Source organism: Grus americana, chromosome 10 (assembly GCF_028858705.1).
Source record: "Grus americana isolate bGruAme1 chromosome 10, bGruAme1.mat, whole genome shotgun sequence".
Taxonomy (NCBI): domain Eukaryota; kingdom Metazoa; phylum Chordata; class Aves; order Gruiformes; family Gruidae; genus Grus; species Grus americana.
This window is the reverse complement of record NC_072861.1, coordinates 20,295,200-20,308,383: the sequence shown is the minus strand read 5'-3', so window position 1 is coordinate 20,308,383 and position 13,184 is coordinate 20,295,200. Positions and strand designations below refer to the sequence as shown.

Here is a 13,184-nt window from a genome sequence, read left to right as displayed (position 1 = left end):
AGTCAAGATTCACTTGATTGTTTTGACCCCAGTATAGCTGAGATATGGTGGAGAGCTTCAGAAATGTGTAGGGAGAGAAAGATACAACAGCAGAGTGTGCATATTTCATGGAAATCATGAGTCTATTTGTAAACAGTGTTTTCTTGCTTCTGCATATTCAAGCATGAATTTAATTTGATCGCTGTAAGCAAAAAATATCTGACTGTCAATTCCACGTGACTGATTCTCAGAGATCTTTTCCAATTCTCCCTGCTAAAATTATCCAATGTGAAATCCTGGCCCCACTGCAAGTTGGTCTGAGTTTTGCCTAACATCAGCAGAGCCACAGTTTCACCCAGGTGCTTCAGAAAACTAAGAGCGACTTCGACATGATTTTGCATCCCAAACCAGTGCTAAAGACAACCAGTCCTAACTAGACACGGAATTATCCTCACCTGTATATTAGAGCAACAATGTATGTTAAACCAAAGGGTATGCAATAAAATCTATTAGAAATAGAACCCTCAGATTACCCTGCTTTAGATTAGTTTCTGTCACAAGTACTTTTTCAGACTAACTATGTCTTGTTTAGTAGAAAATTTCCTCTGATACTTTATTCAGCAATAGTACAGGCTCTTAACTAGTTGTAGTTAAAAGCCAATTAAAAAAAAAAAAAAAACAGGTTTAATAAAAAGAGAAAAAAAATATGTTATTGCAAATGTGTCTCTGGTCACATCCAAGCTATTATTGTGAAAGCAGAGAAATTAATTTCATTAGGGAGGGAACAAAAGTAACGCAATCCCTGTCAATTGTGAGGGCATGTGCGAATATGTCATGGATGTTTAGTTAATGGAACAGAACCAACCTGCAGGCACCAGTCTTCTGCAGGGCTTGAGATAGAAATAACCAGGTGAAATTTAATGGGCTGCAATATTTACCCTAGAACATGTAATGGCTTTATGTTATAAGAGGCTACAAATCTCTGAAAAATGACCTCATGTCTTTTGATTGCACTCCTCCACCCCATCCTTCAACCTTGACCCATTTTATCTTCATAGCATTTTTTTCCCAAATCGTTAGCTACAAGTCTTCATTTGCAGACATTCATCTCCCCTGGGTTTATGTACATAGTGCTGTAGACAATTTTTTTCCTAGAAAATGTGGGAGTCTTAGGCAAGTAGGTAGAGTGGATAATTCAAGGTTAATGACTAATCCAGACCATAGAAAGATCAAATGATGAACTGAACCTCCAAAACATATTTCAAGTTTGCTCCAGGGGCCTGCCAGATGAGTGTTGCCAAAGCAGATTAGAAGAAGAACTCCCAATTCCTCAGCAGAGATACTGAGAGGTCAGAGGTTGAGGAAGACTCAGAAGACAAAGATTTAAAACAGCCCTCTCAGATTGCATGTCCTGCCCATCCTGGCTTTTTGAGGCTATAGAAAAACACACCCTTCTGGGCATTTTTTAGCCAGAAAGACAGCCACTGACTGGGTTAAAAAATCTGTGCTTAAAAGCTCATCACTTTCTTCCTAAATCTAACCACCAGCAGGGATCATCTAGCTCTTGAATCTTCTATGGATGTAAGATTACAAAAAATAATACCAAGGATAAAATCATCCGTGTGGTTCTGAGAAAGATGAGTGTTTGTGTCACATGAATCAGTGCTTGTTGGAAAAATGTGAGGCTCTCCAGGGACTCCAGCTCAAACACTCAGAATATAGGTTATAACCTGGGAGGGAAAGACCAAACTGAAAAGATCTGTGGTGTCAAGCAATCCCTAAGATCAGTTTACAGGTTTAAAACATAACTGGAAGCCAAATGCTTTATATGATATATGCAGGGCTTACTGTACAACAGTTAACTGGCTTAGTTAATAATACAGAACTAGCTTGGTGTTTTGAGTTAGAACCCCGGAATTATTTTTTACATTGTCATAAGAAAAATACTTACTGTTTAAAAAAAGAAAGAAAAGTAAGTCTTATTCTTAAACACATCCAGGTGTGTTCAAAAGGTGTAATGACAGTGTAGAGAGGAAAATCTGTAGTGTAATGTAATAGTAACCATAATGTGATACTATTTGTACATCACGTTTTTCTTCCCTGTGTACATATTATTTGCAGATAGTAATTATGCTAATACCTTGCTGCACATTCCTTTACCAAATAGGAAACTGGCAGGAATTTTCATATTTAGTCACTTTATCCATAAATCCCTTGTCTTTCCACGTTGGTTGTGAACGATGCTGAAATATAGTTGCAGTGATTCTGTCTCTTACAGGTACTAAAATAGTATTTTCTGCTGCCTATGAAGGGGCCTTTGGGAGAACTGTGGGGGAAGACCAGGGTACTGCCAGTACTGCACATAGCACTCACATTTACTTGTTTGCCAGATCATTTTTACAAGCCATTGAACCAAACAGAGATTTCACTGAGAGGATGAAATTTTGTGGTCAAAGTGATCATCCTCTTGATGCCTTTGAAAATAGCTTACTTTACTGATATTATTATTATTCAAACATTTAATCTATCGCTTGTCTCTTGGATATGAGACTAAAACCACTACTTTAAAATAGCCTTTAATTTCTAAGTATTTTGATTCCATGTCAGCAGCAGTTGTCACAAGTAGGATGGAGTGGGCTGTGAGGTTTCAGAGATCCTTTACGGTGTAGTCCCACGTTATTTGTAACCATTGGGCTTGGAGCAGGGATGGATGCAGTGGGTCGGTAGCTGAAGCTGGCCATACGGGTGCCACTTTTACAAAAAAGCTGGAGATTGTGTTTTTACCACAGGCACAGCTTTGTATTGATTCCCTGGGTTTTGGCTCATGCCCTGTGCAGTCATTCTTTTCATCATGATGATGATTTGTTTTTTCTGTGCTAGTTTTCCAGTTACGCTCTGTCGTATCTGTGCTAGAGTGGCACTAACTAGAGACCACTGAACAGCGTAGAAACGAGGTGATTTCTCCCTTCCACAAGAGCAATAACAAAAAAAAATTAAAAAGGAATTTTCCTTCCTGAAAGGAAAGTCATAACCTGACTTCTTAAGGCACCTTGGAAATAGTTGGCATGCTGCATGCTACCCATCCTAAATGCAAGCTCACAGAGAGCCTCTGCCAAGAATGTATTTTTATCTTTCTCCTTTGCTTTCAGTCCCTTTCCCTTTTTCTTTTGCCAGTAGCTGTAGATCACAGTGAGAGTACGGTGCTGAAGTGAATATTAGTTCAGTGGAGCCTCTACAGAAACAGTTCCCGGCCCTGTGACTCACATTCAGCTCATAAGGCAAAGTCACTCTTTCTCCCTCTATATGCCCTTGCTGAGCAGTTCCTTCACCCAACTAGATAGCTGCCTCCACATTTGCTCTGATAGGGCAGAGCCCAGCTGATATGAAGGGAGCCTGGCTATTGATTTTCATGAACACTGATTTCTGCACTTCAAGGCTATTTTTGTCAGTATTTCAGTCCTAGTATTTGATTACCCAGCTGGCATTTTCCCATTCCGTAAGCAAAATACCAAGCACTTAGCCACAGAGATGGGCCAAAACTACTGTCTAGAGAAACACGTTTGGTGTCTTGCCAGCTGTTTTAGCCAATGGAAATTCGCAGATGTGTCAACTGCTTTAATGCACAGAAACATTTGAGCGGGGCCCTGTTCCACGAAAGACAGGTGGCCAGCCTGCCTGATCCTGTCCTGCTCAAATCAAATGGCTTCTGCCTTCACTGTCAACGCAGTCATCAGTGCTGTCACATCAGGTCATAAGCCATAACATTTGGCAAATGAATTCATGACAATTGCACCAAATGAAGATGTTTCTACGAATTGTGCTGAACTGATTTTGCCCCGTTCAGGAATACGAAGATGAGAAACAGTTGTTTGATCCGTTTAGGAGAAGTTACGCAGCAACTTCAAAAGAAATATGGTTAATAAGTTGGCACATACAGGGCTCTACCCAGAATATTGGAGCCTTCATCAAAATGAAATAGTATTTCAGAGCAGACTTTTGGTTTTGGGAAGTCTTATTTGAGCCACTTATCGTAACAGACAAGCCAGGATTGAGTGACAAGTAAAAGATTCATGGTATAAGGATACTAATCTAGGTGACAGTCCTAAATAACAGGCTAGAACGCCAATTACCTGGTGAGAAAGGCATGATAGCCTTCTGGTGCACAGCACCTACACAGTTATTGTTCCAGTCTTTCACTTCATCCAGGAATGCCTGTAATTACAGAGAACATGTTCCTCATTGACAGATTGCAGGAAGCGTAAAGATCGATGCTGCTTGTCTCGAGGAAAAATATCACTTCTCCCTATATACCTCCTAATTCAGATTCTTCTTAGACATTTTATTCACTGCCTTGTAGCCCACCTCTAACCACAGTGGTGCTTCCAGTACTTGCTGGAGTCAGTGGGAGCCTTTCAGTTTGCCTTACACTGAGCTGGAAGACAGCGGGGTGAGGTTGCCTCATTTCCCTTGCATGCCTAGAGCTGGAGACTGCTCCCAGCAGCAATGTGTTCCTTACCTTGGAGGAACCTGAACACCTCACAACGTTGTGCTGGGTGTTTGCCAAAGAGCCTTTAAAGACATAACAAAGCAAACAACAACAAAAAAGACCATGTATTTCTTCCCAGTACACTTTGATCAAAGGGGAAGGAAATGGCAACTGAAATGTGCTTACAAAGTAAATGAATCCCAAAGGCTCAGAGAAATGATGGTTATGGGGAAATGTGCCCCCATCCAGACTGGGTTATGGCACATCCTTGTGAGCTACAGCAGCTTTCAAACAACATTGTAGGATCCTTTCTATAGGGAACATCTTGTCTTTTTACGTACTTCTTGAGCCTTGGCAGTAAATGCATTTCAGGTTTTCTAAGGATGAACATGGCCATTCTCCATTTTTGAGGCCCCTAATGCCATGAACTTCAAATAGATGAGATGCCAATTAAACATCCTGGAAAGCCCAACTATGAAAAGGGAGATCTGACCAGCAGCTGTGAGAGGGTGAACTAAAAATGAGGCAGGAGATGTCTTTGCATTCTAATAGTCTGGGATGTAGAGGATTTGTATATATCATATAATGTAGGGCTAGAGAAGCTGACTCTGATCCTGGATGCAGGAAGGCCGTGCTGGGCAAGGTGTCTGGCCGTAGCACCATCCTGGTTTGTACACAGTAAGTACAGGTTCTCTGCGCAGCTCCACTGCACAGTGAAGATGTGCATGCAGATGTAGCAGTAGTTTTCCCAGGTTCCTCTCAAAGGCAACAATATTTGTGGGATAGGATGGTCTGCAGACAAGTCTGTCTTTACCTGGGGGAAAAATGCAGCCACATTGTAAAGACTAGGGGTTAAAGGGAGCTATGCAGAGTTTGTGTTTCTGTCTAGCATGGAGACAGAAGTGGACATTCACTTGTAAACCGACACTTTTCTGCTTTGCACACTTCAGCTCCTACAAGTGATCAGGTAATCTCAGTGTGATGGCAATACAGCACCATTGAAGAACCCACAAATCTAGGAAGAGTTGCCCATTTCGCACTGTTTTTAAGTGAAGCATAATGTTTTATCCCACCACTTTTTTAACATTCCTTCTCTGGCTCCTTCCCAGGTGGGTGACTGGCCATTGGAGTCCCTGCTCTGCTACTTGTGAGAAAGGCATCCAGCACCGGGAAGTGACTTGTGTTTATCAGTTGCAAAATGGCACCTACGTTAACACAAGAGACCTCTACTGCCTTGGCAATAAACCAGCAACTGTCCAAAGCTGTGAAGGACGGGACTGCCTTTCTATCTGGGAAGCATCAGAGTGGTCAAAGGTAGGAACTTGATTCAAGAAAGGAGCCAGACAGCACACAGCTCTGAATACACTGGCCCTAATCCAGCTAAGTGCTTAAAATTAAGCATGTTCTCATGGTCAGCATACTCAATGCCTCACAGAACTGGGGCACTGTCATTTGTTGAGATGATCAGTTTGGAGCTGAATTTTGTATTCCATACCAGATGAGTTTTTCAGGCAGGTTTTAGTTATCATGCTATAGTAACTATATCATTCCATCTGAAAACTCTCACCAGCAAGGAAAAACATTTGACTGACCTGAGAACACAAGTGTAGTAACCTACCAGGGCTTCTGGCTCCATTTAAATGCAGTATGAAACAAATACCAGATTTATCAAGCATCTGAACGTTACAGAGAATATACAATCTTTGGGCCTTATCCAACCTTATTTTATGTAATTTCAGAAACATGGAAAACCTGGTTATTCTTTGTAAAAAAGGTGCATCTCCACGTCATTGCAGAGTTAAGAAATTATTCTCAAATATTATAAATGCATTTCAGATATAAATTATGTGTGGTCTAGACAGTTAGCCTGTGTTTTGTTTAGCAACAGAGTGAACTGGGAGTATACCTACAGTTCTTGACCAGGACTCAGCTAATACAGGGCGCCTTTGTACCTTGTGAGTAACAGCCCTAATAGAATGTCCATGTTAGTTTTGATATTGTAGCTGTTAGGCTCATATGAATGATGAGAAGATCCTTGCGCTCTTTGATGCAGTGCTTACAGCTCTATCAGTCTCATTCCAGACTGGCTGTGTTACGGGACTGTCCAGCAACAGTTATTTCTGTGGGGAGGATCTTTCCTTGTTATTCATCTCTGTTTTGAAACAGTGAGCTCCTGTTTAAATCATTGTCAAAGAGCTTTTGCAAAATATTATTGTTAGAAATGTGCTAAAAAGTCACAGAAGTTCAGATCTTGCACTGAGGAACAGTGTCTCTTAACAAACACAATGTGATTCCATTGTCCACCTTTTGAACAGGAAATCTTTGTTTGGCAAGTGAGATGATAGTTAAGTGAGAGTAGTGTTTCCTTTCAGTAGGACACTGTATCTGTTCACTAATGCATGAGATTCATTTTCTTTCTGAGTTCTTTCATTTCAAAAGATGTGGAGAAACACACCAAAGATTTAATAAGTTGTCTGATAAGTCTTTTGTGTGTTATAGAAGTAACCCTTTCAGATGATGCCTTCTTTATTCTTATAGCTGAACCAGCTGAACTGTTTATAGCTGAGACTATTCTTATGGTGCGGTTCCTACCTGTTTTACATGGGAAATTTTTACTTGGGTCTTTTGTTAACAATCCCAGGTACTTCTCTCTCCTTTTTATGAAATGGAGTAAGTCAAGTTACAGAAGACTTCTTCCAGAGTGGAAATCTTCCGTATTTGTGACCACGTAACTCATTTGCAAATACATAATATTTTTAGATCATTTTTTCAATAACTTGTTTACTTTTCATTTTATAAACTTATTTACCTTTTGTCGTGTCTGTAATTGCCCACTTGTGATTTTAAATTCGTTCTTGTTCTGGCACATTTCTGCTATTATGTAGCACAGTTGACTCCAGGACACATTTGATGCTCTGCCAGTTTGAACACTTCTCATAACTAGGACTTTCTTCAGTGGTAATCACTTTAATCCTTAACATTTTAATCTGATGTTGTGGAGTAAATATAACAGCAGTAATATCATTTTATAGATCAATTTTCTCATGTATGTTTTTGAAATTTTTGGTTACACAACAAAAAACAATTGACCACATTGATATCTGGTCCCAAATCAAAAATGTGTGTTTTCAAAGCAAATTCCAATGCAATCTTCATTGTGGAAAAAATTAAGTTCCCCTTTTATTGCCAAACACTTGAGATGATTGTTTTGGACAAAGTACTGCTCAACCCATTTTTAATGACAAAAATAGAGGCTGTCAGAAGAAGGTGAATGTTTCTACTGTTAGAGAACTGGAGTACAAAAAAATATGGATTTCCTTCAAATAAAGGAGCTGTGTCTTAACTGCAAAGTTGTGTTGCTCCTTTACAAAACCTCATGGGATTTGACTAAGTAATTTGTTAATAAAATAAGACCTAATGATCCCAACTGGACACTCAGGGACTGCGCATATTAATTTGCAGATTGTTCTGTTGTGGAATCTCTGTAAAATTGATATGTTAAGAAATTCCTCATGAAAACAGATGACTTAAGGAAAGAAAAAAACTCTTAAAGAGAGTGATTTATATGTGACCACCAAAGATCTGTTGGAAACCTTTTGCAAATGCTGTTTTGTCTAGGAAACTATATGCAGTATTAATCTGTGAATGACTTAAAAGCTTGTGGGAAGAACAAACAGTTGGTGTTTTTCCCAGACTTGCTTGTAAAACCCACCTAGAGATTTCTCCTACTGTGAAAAATCGTCCCACTTCAGTTTGATTTACTTTGAGTAGATTGGACCATTTGAAAGATTTTATATATTGAGCTTCGTAGTTTGAGATGAATGAGTGCAACCCTGAGGAGTCCACCCTGCGGACTGAGGAATATGATATATAATTTAGGAAAGTCTATACAACTTGGGGCAAATTCATGGCTTTTAGGTACCATTTAGGGAGCTCCAGCGTGGGATCTCTGGCAAGTCTAGCACTCTGAGGAGTCCAGCAAAGCAGTTTCTGGAATTCTGCAAAGCCTGGAAGAATTCATCCCCATATCTAGCAGAACTATACAATTGTGCTTGTTGCAAAGATGTTACATCCGTAAGGAGGTCACGCCATGAGCAGCACATAGTAAATTAAGTGGAAGGTTTCCCAGATTTTCAAGAAGTCACTTTGTAGTGCTCTGAAGTATTTAAAGGCATGTCTGTTTGCTTGCCAGCTCATAAACGCTTGTCATTCATGTCCTTAACAAGGCCAGCAGGTCAGAACTGCCTGGATTGTATTTTTAAGACGGTTAGACAGGCATGCTGAGATTTGTCCATTTGATGTAATTTATATCAAGCTGACGCTTGTTTCCAGCATAGACCCCCCTGGATGGAGAAGCTTCTTGGAATACATTCAAAAGACCTCACAGAATATCTCATATCTTCACTATTTATTCAGTGTCAAATCAACTGTCTTTTCCATGCTGATCCCCTGAAGGGGAGAACTTGACATGCTAGAGGAGGTTAGTTTTTATCTCAGTTGGTACATATATCATTTTTCCACCCACCTGTCCCCAGTGGCTCTGCAAGAAAATTTCTCACTCTTAACCACTGAAGTGGCATGAAAATGAAGAGCGGAGAGACAAGCTATGCTGTTGTGTACTGGCATGCACTTGGATGGCTGAACAGCATCAGCAGATCTGTTACTCTATCACCAAACTGGTTATTTAAAACAGAAATTCTGTTTCAGTTCGTGCTAGTGTCCTTTTCCCACATGGTACAGTCAATGAAATCAAGACAAATTCTCCAGTAAAGCAGAATTTCCAGCCAACCACTGGGAGAGATAACAGACCAGATATCCCTGCTCTTTAGAAGCCACCTTCACAGTGCCCAGGCACAAAAACATTTGTGGACAATTTGTGCTCGCTTGTATGAACGTTTGTTAGAATGCCCAAATGCTTGAATCAAATCTTCCTTCAGCAGCTGATTCTAGCAGCTGTTGTAGCCTGCTTCTTTCTCAGAGGACTTCAGACAGTACCTGCTTATGCTTTTGGTGTTGAGAAGTCTGTCTTTCATCCCTGCTGATGTCTGTGGCTAGCTTGCTAGCCATGGTTGGAAGCTGATCACAGCATTGCGGGTCACCCAATAGTGCCTCTCCTGAGCTATCCCCTTTGTACATTTGAAGTTCTCCAGGACTAACATAGTGATGAGGATATGGCAAAACAAAGAGTGAGGGTCATGAATGTGTTTCACATGAGAACACGTGTGAGAACTGTGACTTTACCATGGTATGTACAAACTGTACTGCAGAAATGTGTTTGTAACAGTGGTCTCATGCTACTGTGATTTCAAAATGCCATCATTTTACTCCGATGATACATCAAGGGATGTGGCAGTTCTGTGTTGTAAATCTCAGTGTGTTCTTTTTCAGTATGAATGATGAGCTCTTAAACACTAGATTTTGTGGGTTTATTCATCTGTAACACCAATTCTAGCAAAATGCCAGCTGATATTTTTCAAAGAAGGTTGATTTTCAGAATCGTCATTTGTCATAAGTAAAACATTTCACAAGCAGATATTTCAAGACGCTTTTCAAATTACTATTTTATGTTCGAAAGAGCTTAAATTATTGGGGAAAAATTTTACGGCCTATCAGTTTTCCTCTGTGTTCATAAAACCAGATTTTCCTTTTAGCTATGCTACCAAAATAAAAGTTATCATTTCTAGGCATCATGTAACAGAAAACCAATACTCGTTGTTTTGCAGTGCTCAGCAGACTGTGGCAAGGGGATTCAGAAAAGAACAGTGACATGCACAAATTCTCAAGGAAAATGTGATGCAGCTACCAGGCCAAGAGATGAAGAAGAGTGTGAGGATCACACAGGCTGTTATGAATGGAAAACAGGCGATTGGTCTAAGGTAACGGCAAACACTACGTGGTATTTTGTTTCGAAGTGTAAAGATGTTCAGTGTGCTCTGCACCCATATGCTGTCTGAGTTAATCTGCAGTTTAAATATTCAGAAAGGAACGATTTAACTGGTTTTGATTAGAGTTTTTGCTGGGATTTAAGCTTTCCTTGTATGCCGTTTATAACCCAAACATTGCAACACAGGCTTGTGGATATGACCCTGCAAGTTTTAGAGAAAAGTGTTCCAAACAGGATAGAAATGAGTATTAATTGACAGCTTAACCATCCAAAGGCAAAACCCACACAAGATTCCCACCAGAGGTGGACTCTTGGTGTCAAAAAGCTACTTTATAAACGATGTTGAAACTGCTTTCCGTATTTCAAAAACTAAAACTCTGAACAGTTCTGGCTAGCAGATTGAATGCTAGAAGGTTGGTTTCCTTGAGTGTATATATGTGTTAAATATTTGCATTTCAAGTTAGGAACCTAGTCACTAAAAAATAAGGGAAATTTCACAAGGGGACTGTGGTGAGAGTTTTGTCTCCCTTAAAGCATCAGTATGGAGCTGAGAAGAGAGCCGGACCTTAGTCTTCTTATTCCACAAGTGATATATCTGATAGTTTGGGAGAACTGTTGTTAAACTGAATACTACTGGGGGGAAGCCCTAGCAGACTCACACAGAAACAGAGGGTAACCACAAGTGCTCACAGCTGAGTTCTGTTCCTCTGCCTCATGTCATAGAATCATAGAATCATAGAATGGTTTGTGTTAGAAGGGACCTTAAAGATCATCTAGTTCCAACCCCTCTGCTGCGGGCAGGAACACCCTCCACTAGACCATGTTGCCCAAAGCCTCATCCAACCTGGCCTTAAACACTTCCAGGGATGGGGCCTCTACAACCTCTCTGGGCAACCTGTTCCAGTGCCTCACCACTCTAACAGTAAAGAATTTCTTTCTCACATCTAATCTAAATCGACCCTCCTTCAGCTTAAACCCATTCCCCCTTGTCCTGTCACTACACTCCCTGATAAACAGTCCCTCACCAGCTTTCCTGTAGCCCCTTCAGGTACTGGAAGGCCGCAATCAGATCTCCCCGGAGCCTTCTTTTCTCCAGGCTGAACAATCCCAACTCTCTCAGCCTGTCAATGCATGCAGAATCTGGCAGTGCACTATTTTATTACCACAGATGCAAGACTAGAGCTGTGCAGCTGAATTTCATGCTCGTCTGAGACCTACACTGCATAGTCCAGTCCTAGACTTATTCCAACCACCTGAAATGAAAGGAAGCCATGAATTTAAAGGCAGAGCCAAAACCATCAGTCCCTTCCTCAGGGCTGATTTTACCTTCACTTAGGCCTGTCTGAACTTAGTTTCTGTAGTGACATCAGTGGAATTAATTCCCAAATGCCGTGGATTAAACCAGAGCAGAGTCTGCTCTGTATTTGCATTCTGATCTTAAAGTAACAGGTAGTTTTGCTTGGGAAGGAGGCCTGGCAATGTGAGAAACTCAGCCTTTGCCAGTGTTGTTCATATCCTTTATATTACTGACTTCATGTTTGCATAAAGAACTAAAATTTCCCAGGAATATTATATTCCAGTTTGCTTTTATCTTATCTTTGTAACTGTACTGTTCTTTAAAAAGAAAGCCTACTTTGTGTTCTGGAATGTACGGCATGTGCAGAAACCACTAGGATACAGTAGTTGCATTTTGCTTTCCAAAAACCCAAACTCGAGCAAGCAAAATCCAGTTAAATAGAGGCCCATGATGGGCAAATTGGCTTATCTGCGATTCCATTTTTTTACATTATTATTAGGAATTACAGATATTTATAGATATACTCTGTCATAGATATGTAAACTTAATGGTGTCAGTGCTGGAGAATGCATTAAGAACCTGCCACATACAGAAGGTCTGTATTTATGCTGAGCCAGGAATTTGTATCACAGAATGTTTAGAGTATTGAACATTATTTTATCCATAACCTGGCACACACAGTCCATGCATGCTGGCCAAAACAAACAGTTCCCATGTGTTAACAGGTGAAATAACATTATTTATTTATTTGTCGAATTTTAAAACATGGACCCAGATTCTCTTTATAGGGAAGAATATGAAATAATTGTGTATTCACTGATTACATGGATTGCAAGTTCAGAATGGTACGAATGGTTCCAATCTGATAAAGATGTTGGCTCACTGCTAGAAAGGCTGCAATCATACATCGGTCAGAGTAAATAGTGTTGTTGGTGGATTCAGTGTCTGCATGTGAGCAGGATAGGATCAGTGCAAAATCACTTGTCATTTGCAATTCTTAACTCAGGATCAGGATCTTCCCTGTGCAGGAGGGCACAAAAGCTTATGTGCTGCATATGTGGCCTGCTTCTGTCTGCAGAGGGCTTGTGCCAACTCTCTGCTTCCCAGGAATTTCACCCTGTGTGAGTCCAGCAGGATGTTCTTGGACTTAGATTTGGTTTATAATGAGCATTTAAAATTCTAGACATATTGGTTAATTCTGACTGGACACTTAGATCACACAATTAGATTCTTATTCTCTGACTAGAGGGGTAAACAAAAGGCACCACTGGATTGCTAGGAAAGGGTATGGGTAGATACAAATCTTTGAAGAAAATGCATTGTCCCAGAAACCCAGATAGCTTAAATATTTGGTATGGAATTCAATTCTTCGCAAATCCCAAGTGAAGGATTTTCATCATGAGGATCCAGAAGCTTTAATGTAGGGCTTAGACTTAGGTGGAGAGCCTTTACAGCTATCAGCAGCTCCTCTTTGGTGTTGTCCAGCTTTAAACAGTTCCTCCTTTAAGGAAAAACAAAAAGTCTGTAGCAATTAGATT

General features: G+C 40.3%; 1 protein-coding gene across 2 annotated transcripts in view; it reads left to right on the top strand.

Moving 5' to 3' along the window:
- The window catches only part of ADAMTS17 (ADAM metallopeptidase with thrombospondin type 1 motif 17), a 197,388-nt gene that overhangs the window by 163,009 nt on the left and 21,195 nt on the right, over window positions 1–13,184 (top strand). For both annotated transcript variants that reach the window (XM_054837482.1, XM_054837481.1), the window contains 2 exons: window positions 5,575–5,779; window positions 10,189–10,341. In XM_054837482.1, the coding sequence (XP_054693457.1) occupies window positions 5,575–5,779; window positions 10,189–10,341 (358 nt within the window). The remainder of the gene's footprint in view (window positions 1–5,574; window positions 5,780–10,188; window positions 10,342–13,184) is intronic.